The sequence below is a fragment of the Lontra canadensis genome, unplaced genomic scaffold, assembly GCF_010015895.1.
Source record: "Lontra canadensis isolate GAN:19392208 unplaced genomic scaffold, GSC_riverotter_1.0 scaffold25, whole genome shotgun sequence".
Lineage (NCBI taxonomy): Eukaryota > Metazoa > Chordata > Mammalia > Carnivora > Mustelidae > Lontra > Lontra canadensis.
Genome location: NW_022631019.1, coordinates 967,297 through 981,978, shown reverse-complemented (window position 1 = coordinate 981,978; position 14,682 = coordinate 967,297). Strand labels below are relative to the sequence as shown.

Genomic DNA, 14,682 nt, shown 5'->3' with positions numbered 1-14,682 from the left:
CCTGTCTGTAAATGGAGTGAACCGTAGCACCTCCATTGCCGGGGCTGGATGTGGGCAAATGGGCCCCGATGTGATCGTGGCCTGAGGTTCTGGGCCCCTTGGGGCAGCTGCTGGCAGGGCAGGGTTGGGGGGAGGGGGGAGGGGAAGCAGCTCGAAGAGGAGGGGTCCAGCAGCTCTTCCCGCCCCGGGCTCCGATCCACCACCAGGCAGGGCTCTGAGAAAGCAGGGACCTGTCCCCACCTCCACTCCAGGCAGGGCGTGGGGCCACCAGTCCCACCACTGGGAGGCCAGGGGCTGCCCAGACCCCAGCTACCCACATCCCCTCCCTGAAGAGGTGGACTGTGCCAGGCTAAGCCTGCCCCCCGAGGGGCACCCATGTGTGGCGGTGGCTGGGACCCCCGACTCGGCTGCCCGGCCTGGGTGGGATGACCGACAGCAGAGACCTGAGCCCGGGTGTGGGTGAGCAGAGTCGGGGAGAGGCCAGCATTCCCTGTGGGAAAAGGGGGAGGCCTCAGAGGAGGAGAGGGGCTGCCTGGAGGGGCCTCCGTGGTTCCCTCAGTCCTCCCAGCTCTGACTGGGGGGTGGGGGCAGGACTCCGCGGAGTGGAGGGGGTTGCCCCCGGTATGCCCAAGAACAACCCCACACATGTCCCGTGTTCCAGACCGCAGGGCCCTTCTCCCTCCCCTCCCCATCCCCGGTGTTTTTCACACTGGCATCCACCCCCAACCTCCTCCCTCGAGTGGCCCCATGGGCCTGAAGGTGCCTCGGACTGAGGGGCTGGCTGGCTCCCTGGGCTGCTGCTCTGGCCAGGACCCCTCCGCCATGCATCCGTGCCTTAGGGGCTGGAGGGAGGGGGTGGGGAGGGGGGATGACTGGCCGCAGGATGGAGGGCAGGCCCATCTCAGCCGCCCAAGGGGGCTTGGGGTGGCTGCCTGCCTGGGTGCTGACCCCCGGCTTGGGCTCCCACTGGCCACACATCTGCGGGCCTCAGGCAGGATCCTCGGGGGGCCAGGTTGCCTTTGAGTCTGAGGACTGGGCAGCAGAGGCAGGAGAAGCCCAGCGGGTGTGGGCCCGGGGGTGTCCCAGCTGCTCCTGCCTCCTGGAGGGTGAAGCCAAGGGTCTCTGGGCAGAACACCAGCCTGGCCCTCTGTCCCACCCCCGCCCCTACCAGCTTCCTGCCCCAAACCTGGCAAGTGGAAGGGGGAGACACAGACCCTATGCTGGGACTGGTGTTCCTCACTGGGTTGCAGGCTGATGACCCTATGACCCCTAGTTGCAGCCTGGCCCTCTGGTTGGCCAAAGGGTCCCAGTAAGACTCAGATTATGAAATAACTTTAGGTCCATAACTCCTGGGGGTGGGGTAAGAGAGAAGCTGCTCTCCCGGCCTGTGCCCCCCACCCCTGTCCCCAAAGACCTCTACCTGTTATTGCCAGGGAGGTCAAATAGCCATCCACTGACCTCTGCCCCAGCCTCTGTGTCACCACACAGGGCCCAGGCCTCTGTGCCCTTAAACAGAGAAGGAGGGCAGAGCAGGATGGTTAGGGTTAGGGGAAGACAGGAAGGAGGGGGAGAACAAGGGGAAAGGGCCAGGAGTGGGGGAGGGAAAGAAGTAGGAGGAGGGAGACAGAGGGGAAAGGAGAAGAGGGGGTGAGGGAGGAGGGAAAGGAGGGAGAGGAGGAGGGAGAAAGGAGGAGGGCAGGAGAGGGGAGGAGAGCAGAGGGGACGAGGGGAGGGGATAGGAGGAAGGGAAGGGGAGGAGCAGGGAGAATGAGGAGGGAGAGTCCGGGAGGAGGGAAGGCCAGGGCCCAGGAGCTCCTCCGACAGAGATGACAGAGAAGCGCCCCCTGCACTGTGGGCCACACCAGGCGTGCAGGCAGCCCAAGCACACCTCCAGGGGAGGAGATGAGGGTTTCCCAGGTCCCAGCTCTCCCACACACACAGGGGGGTGACACAGCCTGGGCTCCTGGCGGCCGTGGTTCTGGTCTGGGGCCTAAAAGGCACAGGGACCTGCTGGCGTCTCAGGAAGTCGAGGCCCCTATGGGCAGGTCTGCCCGCAGCAGATAGCCGATGGGGAGAGCCGCTCCCCTTAGAGCCGAAGCCAGGCTCTCCGGGAGCGCTCTGACCTGGGATCGCCTGTCGTGGGCCCTCCCCAGGAAACACGTGGGTTGGAAGCTGAGCCGGCTCTACTCTGCGGGGTGGTTGGCAGGACCCAGGGAGGGGGGAATGAGAGAGGGGGGTTCGGGCTGCCCAGCTGCCCCCAGCTGCCCAGACTGTCCTTGGTGCTGGCAGCCAGGAGAGCATCCCGGGCCTATGGCACGAGGGCCCTGAACTGGCAGCCTGATACCACAGGACCTCTCCAGAGGCCACAAGTCCAAGCCGAGGGTACGGGAGGGGCGGGGCTCCCTCGGAAGGCCCCGGGAGGGTCTTCCCGGCCCCCTCGGGCTTTCTGGGCTCACGGCTGCAGGGCTCCGGACAGCCTCTGTGTTTTCGTGGCTGTGTGTGCAAGCTCCCCTCTTCTTACCAGGACACCAGTCCGACTGGCTCGCGGGCCCACCCTAACCGAGGGCTGCCTCATCTTAACCAGATTCCATCTGCAAAAACCTGGCTTCCTAACTGGGTCACGCTCACAGGTTCCCAGCAGACACGGAATTTCATTCAACGCTGTTTAACCCCCAATATCCCCAAAGCTTGGTCTCTGCTTGACTTTCACTCCCCCCACCCCAGGTCACCCTCAGGACTGGCTGGCTACTTCAATCTGGGTCCCTCTGCGTTGGTCCCCTGAGGTTCTGGGGATGCTCTGGATGTAGAGCGTGGGCTCCCCATCCTGGGAAGGCACACCGCACCCCCAGCCTCCAGTTCCCACTCGTGGGGCAGGAAAACCCAGGAGCACCCACCACGTGGAGGGAGGCCTCGTGGAGGAGCTTTGGCTGGGCCAGGAGGGTTTCTCGGTGGAGGGGACACCAGAGCAGAGCCCCAGGGCCAGCAGGATCTACCGCCTACAGGCCACAGTGAGGGCAGAAGCCTGAGCTGCAGACTGCGACCAGGACAGAGAAAGGACCAGGGTGACTGGGCAGAGGGCAGCAGCCGAGAAGGGTGTGGATGCTGGGGCAGACGGGGACCTCGCGGCCAGCTCTGAGAGGACCGCTGGGAGAGGGGGGCTTCGGGGGAGAGGCGGTGGCCAGGATGGGGCATGGAGACAGGGCCGCCATCCCTCCCGGGCCAACTCCCCAGCTGTTCCTTGGCTGTGGGGCTCTTGGGGTGGCGGCTGGAGGCTGTGCCAGCCCAGGGCTTGAGCCCAGTGAGCTCTGGTGGGGCTCGGCCGTGGGCATCCGCGGTCCGTGGCGAGGCCATGCCGTGAGGAAGCTGCGGGCCTGGTTCCCGAACCGGTGAATGGGCCCCACACCCCCACCCTACCGCCCCATGGGTCCTGCCACATTTCCCAGGCAACCATTTCCACCCGGCCTGTCTGCCTGGCCCTCCGCACCCCCGCGAATGCTGCGGCCTGGCACAGCCCGGCTGGCAGTTGTGGCCCAGTGTCGCCCGCCAGCTAGACTCATCCAAAGGCCTGGCTCTGGGGAGGAGGCAGCCCAGCGTTCGAGGCTGTCCTCACCTGGTGAGCAGGCGCTGCTGGGCCACCCTGAGGGCCACACAGCCCGGGCGGTGGCAGTTCCGCCCCCCGCCGTGAGCACACACAGCACCTGTGGCCAGTGTCACCTAGAAGTTGGAAGGCCACCCTGCTATCCAGGGCTTCCCAGGTCACGCCTGCCAGCTTCACTCCCCGTCTGTCCATCCTCGCCATCTTGACCCCATCTGCACAGTGGCCTGATGGCTGACCCAGGCCCCCCTCAATTCCAAGGAGGGTACGGAGAAGCTAAATGGGGCTCAGGCCACTGCAGCTGGCTCCAGGCCAGGATCAGGCTAATGGCTCTGCCCTGGCTCAAGCCCTGTTGGGAAGTAGAGGCGGCCGGGGTGGGGGCACCTGCTGGGCTCCTGGGGCTAGCACTGGCCAAAGGAGCAAGCACCCCGTTCCCGCCTTGGCTCTGAGAGCACTGGGAGCCGAGACATTTGCTCTTTGGGTGGAAGGTGCTGGGCTGGGACAGGCCCCTGACCCGCTGGCCGTACACGTCCAGTCCTGGGACAGGCACCTGTGCGGGGAGGGGGTCTAGGTCATCACCCACAGATTCCTCCCGTCCCTGTGGACAAAGCCGGGGGAGCAGAGAGTGGGCTGCCCGGGGCTGCAGGGCGGGCATCCCCACCCTGGCCCCTGGATCACTTGCTGCTCTGCCCCATGGGGCCTGGCTGAAATGGTCGTTGCAAACAGGAATTTGGGCTCAGCCGCAGTCCCAATCCGAAGTTAATCTCCAGGGAAGCCCCCACTCAGCACCTGTCCCGGTGGCAGGCTCAGCCATTCCAGCCCGCTCAACTGGTCAGCCTCCAGCGTCTTGCCGGTGACGCGGGGACAGCTGCAGCAAGGTGGGTCTGTCCCGTCATCCACACTCTGCTCTGCTCCAGAAGGCCCCAGGGCGGGCAGGGGCGGTGAGCAGCTGGGGGGGGGGGCGGCGGCGCAGGCGGGACTTCCTGACGGCTCCCCCCAGCTCCGAGCTCCGTGGAAGCGCCCCAGGCCTTGGGTCCGGCCCTAACAGGGGAGCTAATCCCCAGCAGCTGGATGAAACCAGAGAGGAGAAGCCCCCCAGGAGGATAGCTTGTACGCAGGGCTCTGGCGCGGCTGCCCCCAGAAGACCAGGCCCTGAGGGCCTCTGTTCTGCCAGTGAGTGCAGGCCTGGCCTGGGGGTCCCAGCTTCGCCCTTGGCAAGGGCAAACGAGGACCCCCAGGCTGGCTCAGGGCAAGGAGCAGGGCGCCCCCACCCCCACCTCTGTGCCATAGGCTGCAGCCAGGATCCTTCAGGCCAGCCCTGACTTGGCGCACCTGCTTTTAGGCCCAGGCCCTCGTCTGTGGCCCATCTGAGACCCCTCTGTGCCAATGCCTTGCTCTGCCCTTCTCAGTCGGGTAGTGGGGCCGTGTGAGGCCTGTAGAGAAGGGGACGGGAAGGGGCAGGAGTGGCTGGGACTCTGAAGACCCCAGTGTACATCTCCAGGAGCCCCCGTTCAGGAGCAGTAGCTGCTCGCACCAATGTCCCCACGCGCCTTCCCAGCATGGCCGGGGAGCTGAGTGCACACTGACTCTCTGAGGCTCAGCTATGCCTTCCTCCCTCTGAGTGTCCCCGTGGGCACCCGGCTAAGGCTTTGAAGCTGCGGAAGCTGCAGCCAGGCCATGGGCCCATGTCTGGGAGCCGCTGACACAAGCTGTTTGGTGGTCCTGGGTCTGCCGGACACCCGCACCGAGCCCCACCCGGGAGCCCTCACATCTGGGGTGCCCTTTCCTGGGAGCAGGCCCGGCTGCAGGCTACCTCCTTCGGGGTCTCCCGGGACCACCCTGCGTGGTGACTGCTCATTTATGCATGTGGGGCCTGTTTCCGGTTGGTCAGGACCAAGGTCTCTGTCCCCTGGAGGCCTCCGGAATCTAGAACAATCCTTGACGTAGGGAGATATTCAGGGAGTGTTTGGTGAACGAGCCCGTCCCCATTGTGGAGGTCTGCACTGGCCACTGGATGCAGGGTGACCTCAGCACCACGGAGAACAATGCTGACTCAGGGATGGGGGGCCCTTGGACTGGAGTGTGCAGTGAGGGGGTGCCCAAGGCCTGGGACTGGAGGAGGGCAGGACGGTGGCTTGCGGAGGGGCGAAGGTGAGGAGGTTGGATCAGTGCTGTGGGAGCCCCTGAGGAAGAGGGTGCAGAGCCTCAAAGCTGCTGGGACTGGGGAGAGCCGAGGGGTCCCAGCACCGCCAAGGACATCTGCTTGTCTATGGAGGGGAGTCGCTGCCACCCAGCCCCCTGCACACGGCAGCCCTGGTGAGAGTGGGGGGTCACCCTGGGGCCCACCGGGCAGGGCTCTGCAGGAGCAGAAGCGGCCGAGAGTGCCCTGGGCATCTGCTGCCACCAAGTGGTGGATCGAGTGGTGGCTGGACCGAGCACCTGGGCCCTGGGTCTCCGGGAATCCCCTCCCAGGCCCTGAACCCGGAGGACCCCCGCCACCCAGCCCCTGGCCCAGGACGCCGGCCTTGGCGGGCCACACGGAACTCGGTGCCTCTCTTCTCCTTCTCTTAACTCCGAGAACCAAGTTCCTCCCGTTAGAGGGAAACACAACGGTCCTGAGATGGACAGGCCGAGCCCCCTTGGACGGAGCGGGAAACCGAAGCCGGGAGCTGTGCGGCGCCGCGGAGACCGCGGAGCCGCGGAGCAGGTGGGCTCCAGCTGAGGGGAGCAGCCGGGGCAGAAGGGGAAGGGGTCCCGCGACCCGACTCACGCCCAGCTCCTCCTCCCAAGACTCTGCGGACCCCAAGCCTCCAGACCACAGCAGGAGATGGGTCCCCCCCCACCCGCAAGTCTGTCTCAGCTGGAAGTCAGCCCCCCGGGGCCGCCCGGCCTTCCCCACCTCAGTCCCACCTCCGGTGCAGGAAGGAACGGCGGCCTCCGTCCCCTCCAAGGCGGAGGTCAGGACTCCTTCCCCTCCGACAGCGTCCCAAAGGGGAGGCCGCCTCAGGGCCCGAGGAGCGGGCTGCGCGGTGGGGTGGGGGTCCAGGGGCGGTGTCCAGCGCTGACAGGAGAGGGGGCGGGGCGCGCGGGGAGGGGGCGGGCCCAGGTCCACGGCGTTTTTCAGACGCGAGGTTGGCGCGGGGGGCGGGTCCCCGACGAGGGGCGGGGCGGGGGAAACAGGCTGTGCCGGGGGCGGGGTCCCTGGCGGGGGGGCGGGGTGGGGGGGGGGGGGGGGCCTGTGCCGGGGCGGGGTCTGCGGCGGGCCCCTCACTTCCGCCGGACGCGCGGGTAGGGGCGGATGGAGGCGGCGCGGAGGCCGCGGCCCGGGCTACGCCGCCGGAGGCCGTCCCCGGGGGCCGGGTGAGGCCGGAGGCCGGGGGGAGAGAGGGATGGGGTGGGGCTGGCCGGGGATGGGAGAGGAGGCCCGCGTCCCCCGGCCGCTCTGGGGCCCAGGCCCGCGCACCCACGTGTTTCCCGGAACCCCACTCGGTTCCGCGCCCGCCCGCCCCCTCGGGGTTGTCCCCCCCAAACCCCTCTCCCCCGCCGGGACCCCCGCTGACTGCTCCCCGCACCCCCAGCGGCCGCGGGGCGCCCCTCCCGGGGGACGGCGGCGAGTGCGCGCGGCCGTGGGCGGAGCTGCTGCGCGCCGCGAGCGCGGATCTGAGCCCCGACGGAGAGCTGCCGCCGCTGCCCGCCTTCCCCGGCCCGGTGCGTGGCGGGGGCCCCCGGGGCGGCCGGGCGTGGAAGGGGGCGGGGCCCTGCCCGGGGCGGTGCCGGTGACGCGGCCCGACGACCCGGTTCGGCAGGAGCCCGGCGGCGGCCCGGAGCGCAGCGCGCCCCCCGAGGTGTTCACCGTGGGAGCCCGCACCTTTTCCTGGACGCCCTTCCCGCCGGCCCCGAGGGGAGACGGGGGCCCAGGACGATCCTACCGCGTGCTCCTTGGGGCCCGGGGACGCTCGGGGTCCCCGGCCCGGTCCCCGCAGCGACGCCCCGAACCGGAGCCCCGCGGGACCCCTGGAGCCCGGGAGCAGCTGTGGGAGGCCGCGCCGACCCTGCGGAGCTGCCCCATGTGCCAGGCCAACTTCTCCCCCGGGTGAGTGCGCCCGGACCTCGGTTCCCTCCTCTGACCGCAACCCCGTACTTGGCCTGCGGAGCCGGCGGAGCGCAGCCACTGACCCCGTTCGCCAGACGACGCGGGTGTACGGGTCTGCCGGTCCCCCTCTCGCACGTCCCTTGGAGCCCCGGGGCCAGGCTGCAGTCTCCCCGGAGCCGGCTCTGCAGCAGGGGTGCAGGGAGCCCCACCTCTGAGTCTCAGGGACCCTGGTGGTGGCGGCCATCCCCAGGCGAGGCCGCCTCCAGGGCCCCTCTGGGGCTTCAGGTCACCAAGCAGTTTCCTGTGTAAAGCGTCCCACCTGAATTTTCATAGGGGATGGGTTTTAAAAATGGGGACTTTGTGTGTCTGGAGATGCTGTTTTACCTCAAGAACTCATTGTATGTCTTTATATTCTTTTTTTTTTTAAAGATGTATTTATTTTACAGAGAGAGGGAGTGCACACGATTGGGGAGGGGGGCAGAGGGAGAGGGACAGAGGGAGAGGGACCAGACAGGCTCCCTGCTGAGCGTGGAGCCCGATCATGACCTGAGCCAAAGCCAAGAGTCAGGCTCTTGACTGACTGAGCAGCCCAGGAGTCCCTCTTCATATCTTTTTTTAAGTGAGGGGAGTGGAGTCAGTGTTGCTGAGCTGTTAAACCCAGAGTGCCCAGCTCGTGGGCTACGTGTCACACAGCTAGGGACGCCGGTGTGGGGGTCACGGGTGCGGGTATAGCGAGCGGACAGCAGTTTTTGGTAAGTGGGCCAGTTGCAAATGTCCTGTGGCTGGGAGGTGGCGTGCAGGTCACAGGCCACCTCCCTGGTTGTCCGGAAGCAAACACCATCCCGGATGGGGAGGGCGACCCAGCGGATGGCAAAGCAGACACCGTCAAAGCCGTGGCCTGGGTAAGCGCACAACGTGCTCGTGCAGGTCTTTAGGTGCTGCTTTTACCGGAGACGCGGCGTCCAGTTCTGGTTGCGTGTCGGCTCCCCCAGCCTGCGCTGCTGTTACCGGAGCCGGCTTTGAAAGCCCGGTGTTGGGGTGAGCCCAGTACCCCCATGCTTTTCTCCTTGTGCCCCGCAGCCCAGGGTTGGGGAGGCGGGAGCGGGCTGGTTTGGGCGAGACAGTGGCTGTCCTGGACGGGGACAGCGTGTGGGTAAGCCCCAGCAGGCGGAGCCACAGGCCGGGCCTGGAGGACGTGGCTCAGTGGCCCCTGGGAGCACCAGGATATTTTCAAAACGTTTGCAGACCCAGCGCCTCCCTGCACTGCCCCCTGCGCGTACTTGTGTTTTGGGATGGGTGTGAACCGCGAGTCCCGCTGGCCAGTTCTGAGAATGCCGAGAACGCTCTTTAAAAGTAGTGGCCTTTCTGCCTCACCGCTAGTCCACGAATCCCGGGGCCAGAGGATGCCACAGCAGGCTCTAGAGGGAAGTTTGTTTTCCTGGCAGAAGCTCTCAGGGTGCCCCCTTTTCCTCCTCTTCTGGATGGGCTTGTGCTGGGAATGCTGGCTTTTCTGCCCAGTGCAAGAAAAGACTCCGGACGACAGAGACATCAGAGAGAAAAAAGCTCCCGTTTTGAGTTTTATAAGCAGTTCAGTTAGGGCTTGGCAGACTGCCTCATTGTTTTCCGAAGTAGGTGTTGGTGCCGTGGGGTCCAGGCTGCGGCGTGTCTGGATCCACATGTAGCACATTCTTCCATGTGGCTGCACGGGGTTGGGTGCTGGGGCCGCACACCCCTCAGGTCCTCGCAGTGACTGGGGAGACGGGGGGGACACGGGTCATTGCAGACAAAGGTTGGCCCTTGGTGGGATGCTCGGGACCCTGGGGCAAGGAGACTGCCTGGGCTCCGGGCGGGTCTCACGTAGCAGGTGCGCAGGGTAACTAAGCTGTTCTACCAGCCTGTGACTTTCCCTAGAAAAGCGTCAGCTTTTAGTGATTCTTAGGACTTTTTTGATATACATTATCCCTTATTTTACAAGTTTTATTTTTACAATATTTATTTACTAGAGACAGCGAGAGAGGGAACACAAGCGGGGGCAGTGGGAGAGGGAGAAGCAGGGTCCCACTGAGTAGGGAGCCTAACTTGGGGCTCAGTCCCAGGACCCTGGGATCATGACCTGACCCGAAGGTAGATGCTTAAACTGATGAAGCGCCCCTCAAAAAATGTTTTTAAGTAAACTCTACACCCAAGCTGGGCCCTGAACTCATGACCCCGGGGTCCAGAGTCACATGCTCTATGACTGAGCCAGCCGGGCGCCCCACGTGGGACACATGGGAGACCGAAGCAGTGCTCAGCCCTTCTGACGGGCCGTGGGGGCGACTGGTGACCTGATGGCTTCTGGTGGCATGTGTGCTTTGGGGACACGGTGCTGTGGGACGCGCCCACCGTTATCCTCAAGGCAGTGTTTTCAGGTCACTCAGAGGTCGGTTTTATTCTGCAGTGTGACGAGCGGTTACACAGTGGATACGCCGGGCTGTGAGACCCCGCGCCCTGGAGAGCTGCTTGCTGCTGCGGTCACGGCTTCTGTGGGCTCCCTGATGCCTGCAAGCCACAGGGGCGGTTGGGGAGACAGACCCCCACGGGCCACTTGACGTGGGGCTGGGGAAGCCGGAAGCTGAGTCTCGTCCCATGTGTGCGAGGAGAGCCTGGCATCGTACGGTGCCGAGCCCCCGCGGGCCGCCGTCCGGTCCCGTCGGGAGAGGCTCTCGGGCCGGTCTCCCGTCCTGCAGCCGCGCCGGCTGTCCGCACACCAGGCTTCCGTGCCACGGTGAGGCGGGCCCGTCTCGGGGCAAGCTGTGGTGGGAGGCCGCCAAGACCAAGTTCTCTTAGTAGGGGGAGGTCTGGAGGGTCCCAGAGGGCACCCCCCCCCCCCCCACCGAGAGGTGCCACCTGGAAACTGCAGACGAGATGACCTGTTCACCCCTTAGACTCTTGCGGCAGCCTCGAGGGGGCACGCAGCGGCCCAGCTGCTCGGGAGCACGCGGACCAACCTTAGATTCTGAAAGGGCAGCTAGTGGCCACCAGAAGGGGCACAGGCGCCCAGAGCAGTGGGGGGAGAGGCCGTGGCGTGGCCCACGCTGTCTGCAGTGATGCTCCAGGGACAGGCCCTTCCAGTCTGGCCAGTGAGCGTGGCCAGCTGACCAGGATGGCTCTAGACGGGCAGAGGAAAGGTCACGTCTGCGGGTAGGGAGACGCCGTCTGGGCAGACCACCTGCGAGGTCACGGCGCAGAGGCGTCCCAGAGGGTCCCGTGGGACCCACAGCGACAGAGGGGGTGTCTGCTCTGCCAGCTGCAGAGACCCAGGGTGCCCACCTGGGAAGAGCCGCGGGGGCAGGACTGGCGTCCACTCTGTAGGGTGCAGGTGGGGCCCCGGCCACCATGACACGTGCTCGGTCTGGGGCAGAGGCTGTGGGGGATGTTTAAGTCCCAGTGCGAGGTGGGTCGTCATCCATGCTGCCGAACCCGGGGAGGTACAGGGAGGCTGGGCCTGTCGGGAGCATCGGGGTAGCAGGAGGCCAAGGGGCTGAGGCAGGCCAGCTGCTGGGTGGACACAAGGAGCATTGCTGGTCACCGCCGGTGGGCTCGGCCTCTCTGTGGAGGTGTCCCCCAGCAGTCCTGCTGAGCACCCGAGCTCTGCCACTCGGGGGCACAGACAAAAGCTGCCCATCCACGGTTCTCAAGCACACCGGAGACAGTCCTGCCTGCCCGCCCTCCTCCATGGGGTCAGATGAGACCAGGGATGGAAAGTGCTCTGTGCCACGAATCTAGACCCTGCCCCACACCCCACTGGACACCGAGAGGCCTCAGTGCCCGCAGAGTTGTAGGATGGCAGCCCAGGTTCACTGAACCCCATCTCTGAGGGGGCTTGGTCTCCCCACGTCAAGAAAACACAATCTCAGACCTGAGCTGCATGCCCCCCTTCCCCCCACTTCTTGTCCCTACCTCTCGGGATGGACCTGGTCATGTTCCTGGGGCCCCAGTCTTCGTGCTTTTCCTTTTTGGGGTGCCAAGTGGGGTGGGTTTTATAGGTAAGGACATGACCCTCTTACAGAGCCCCAGCCGTGGGCAGGCTGGGGACTGAGAAAGGGCCACCCTCGACTGTGAGGCCTGGTCAGGGAGCCACCAGGTGGGCTTTTGGGCTCCAGGACAAGCAGCTTGCTGGGAGCCGTGAGGTTGTCAAGCCAAGTGGGCTCCCGAAGGCCCTAGGAGGCCCAAGCAGACACAGGGCACCCCTCCCCCGCCAGCCTCAGATGTGGGCACCTGGGTGAGCCTTGAGAATGTGTCCCCTGATGGGGACATTTGACCTGTTCTGGATCGTGTGGCCGCCCCTGGACCTCCCCCGTCCCCCGTTTCTGACTGGCTATGGAGACTGTCATGGGGTTCTCTCCGGCTGACCTTTGGTGTGGTGGTTACACCAGGGGAGGGCAGGAGCCCGTGGCGGGTGCCCTGGTGAGGCGGCGTGTGGCCAGCCGTTCCCTGTGTGTGGATGACCGACTCCTCCCTCTCGCAGTCTGGACGTCGATCGCCACCTTGCTCAGTGCTTGGCGGAAAGTGCAGAAGACGTGGTGTGGTGAGCCGACGTTCCCGCCAGCCCAGCCCGTGCAGAGGCCCCGGCCCTCGGCCAGAACCATGTCCTCCGCCTTGAAAGCCGCGTATTAAAAGTGTAGACTTGGGGCGCCTGGGTGGCTCAGTGGCTTGAGCCTCTGCCTTCGGCTCAGGTCATGGTCTCAGGGTCCTGGGATCGAGCCCCGCATCGGGCTCTCTGCTCCGCGGGGAGCCTGCTTCCCCCTCTCTCTCTGCCTGCCTCTCTGCCTGCTTGTGATCTCTGTCTGTCAAATAAATAAAGTCTTAAAAAAAACAAAGTGTGGACTCCTGGCGTGTGTGTGTCGGGACTGACACACGGGCTCCTTTCTGTTTCTGGCCTCGCCAAGCAGTGTGCTCTTCTGCCGTCAGAAGCGGACAGAGGTGCGTGGCGGACGGACCCCAGCCCCGGGAGGAGGAGCCCAGTCTGCTGAGCGGAACAGGCGGCCCCTGCAGACAGCTGGACGGCGGGTCGCACGTCCTCCCGCCTCCGCACACCCCACTCGCCCGCGCTTCACCTCCCCGGATGAACCGCTCATTCCGCGGTGCTGGCCGCCTGGGCCCAAGACCCCTCACCACTGGGCAGGCGGGGACTTAGGGGAGAGTCCAGGCCAGCATGCCGGAACATTACGCACCGGCCAGGGGGTGGTTGTGCTTCCAGGGCAAGTGGAGGACGGGGCACGAGAGCGTCTGGAGGTAATTTTCCTTGCCGTGCGACAGCCCGCAGACTGCGGGAGAGCTGGGCTTGCATGGCCTCCACGGTGGCTGCAGAGCGGTGGCGGTAGGGGGCAGGTCAGCGGTGGAGCAGAGACCGTGGAGGAAACTGCGTGTGACCGAGGGCAAGGTGCCAGTCTGCAGACCGCATGCTGCGTGACCCCTGCCGTAGGGGCTTCTGGAAGAAGCACAGCCGGAGACAGGAGACAGTGGTCACCAGAGGGCAGTGGTCACCAGAGGGCAGGTATGTGGGATGTCCAGGCAGCGAGGCTCCGCTGTGCGGTCTGCACTACGGACACATGTCCTCTTGCCCAGACCCGCACTGCGCCCCCAAGACGTGAACCCGGCACCCTGGGGATGAGGATGGGTCTGTGTGGTCCATCACACGTGGCCCCTAGGAGGGGAGGGTGGCAGTGGGGCAGGGGAATGTGGGAAATCCCTGCAGATGCCCCGCAATTTTGATGCGAAGCTGAAACGCTAAAGTCAGGTTTTTTGTTTGTTTGTTTTGTTTTGTTTTTATTTGACAGACAGAGATCACAAGTAGGCAGAGAGGCAGGCAGAGAGAGAGGGGGAAGCAGGCTCCCCACTGAGCAGAAAGCCCAATGCGGGGCTCGATCCCAGGACCCTGAGATCATGACCTGAGCCGAAGGCAGAGGCTTCAACCCACTGAGCCACCCAGGCGCCCCAAAACACCTACTTTTATAAGAAATAATAGTGTGCGCGTTCCCTGGTCTTCAGTAGACGTAGTAGCAGACATGAACTCTGGCTGTGGAAGGAAGACCGCTGGTGGCAGGTGTGCCCACAGGCCGCCACGGCCACGGCCACAGCCACGGCATCTCTGTCCGCGGATCATCCCGACCCCCTGGGCCACTTGAGAGTGTTGGGGCCGCTGCTCCCACCCCCCTGTGGTGCTGCCTTCACCTCCTTATACAGCAGGCAGCTGCGAGCATCCCCCCCCCCCCCGCACATGTCTGCGCAGGAGCCGCTGGTTGGTTCCATCGCTGTAGATCTGGGGCTCCCTTCTACTCGGACAGACGCTGGCATGGTGCCCAGTGTAGCAAAATGACCCCACCAGTAGCAAGGGGGGCTCGCAGCTCTCTCTCCCGCACACACGGTGGGCTCTCCCTCCCCATGTGACCCCACCTGTTCCAGGGCTCTGCTCCCCAGTCCCGACTGACCGCCCGTGAGCCTCGTGAAACCCAGAAGTTGGCTCTCGGGATCTGCTCTGGGATCCCTCATTTTGGTCTTTGGAGACAAGTTTTCTTGGTTGTAGTTGACGTGCTGGGTGAGACACGTCTCCGTCTTGTAGGAAGGCCACCCTGCAACGGAGGGCGGGGGGGGGATGTCCAGAGACCTCGGGCGGCCTGGGGTCGGGGGTCCCGCAGGTGCCCACGCAGTGTCCCGACCTAAGTATGAGAGTCGGCTCCTTGCCGGACTCAGGGAAGGACAGGGGCGGTGCCATACACGCACCCCTTCATTTCCACCTTCCGTACCACAGCCTCCTGCCCCAAACCACCAGCCACATGGCAGAGACTGCTGGGAGGGTGTGCGGGGACGCGAGGTCCTGAGGGCGGTCGAGGAGCCCTCCCACGCTGCCCTCGCCTCCAGCCACACTTCCTGGGGTAGAGACTTTGAGAGCCCCTGGGGCGTTCTCTCCTTCAGAACCCCTTCCGTAAGGCGTTCACCCGAGCAGGGTGGCGGA

At 65.4% G+C, this 14,682-nt stretch overlaps 1 protein-coding gene across 1 annotated transcript; it reads left to right on the top strand.

Moving 5' to 3' along the window:
* Positions 1-6,884: 6,884 nt before the first annotated feature.
* On the top strand, positions 6,885-12,371 carry FAAP20 (FA core complex associated protein 20). Its single transcript, XM_032863184.1, has 4 exons — positions 6,885-6,955; positions 7,174-7,303; positions 7,402-7,688; positions 12,196-12,371. Exons 1-4 carry the CDS (start codon positions 6,894-6,896, stop codon positions 12,257-12,259), a joined length of 543 nt encoding a protein of 180 aa, XP_032719075.1. The 5' UTR covers positions 6,885-6,893; the 3' UTR covers positions 12,260-12,371.
* Positions 12,372-14,682: the final 2,311 nt, after the last annotated feature.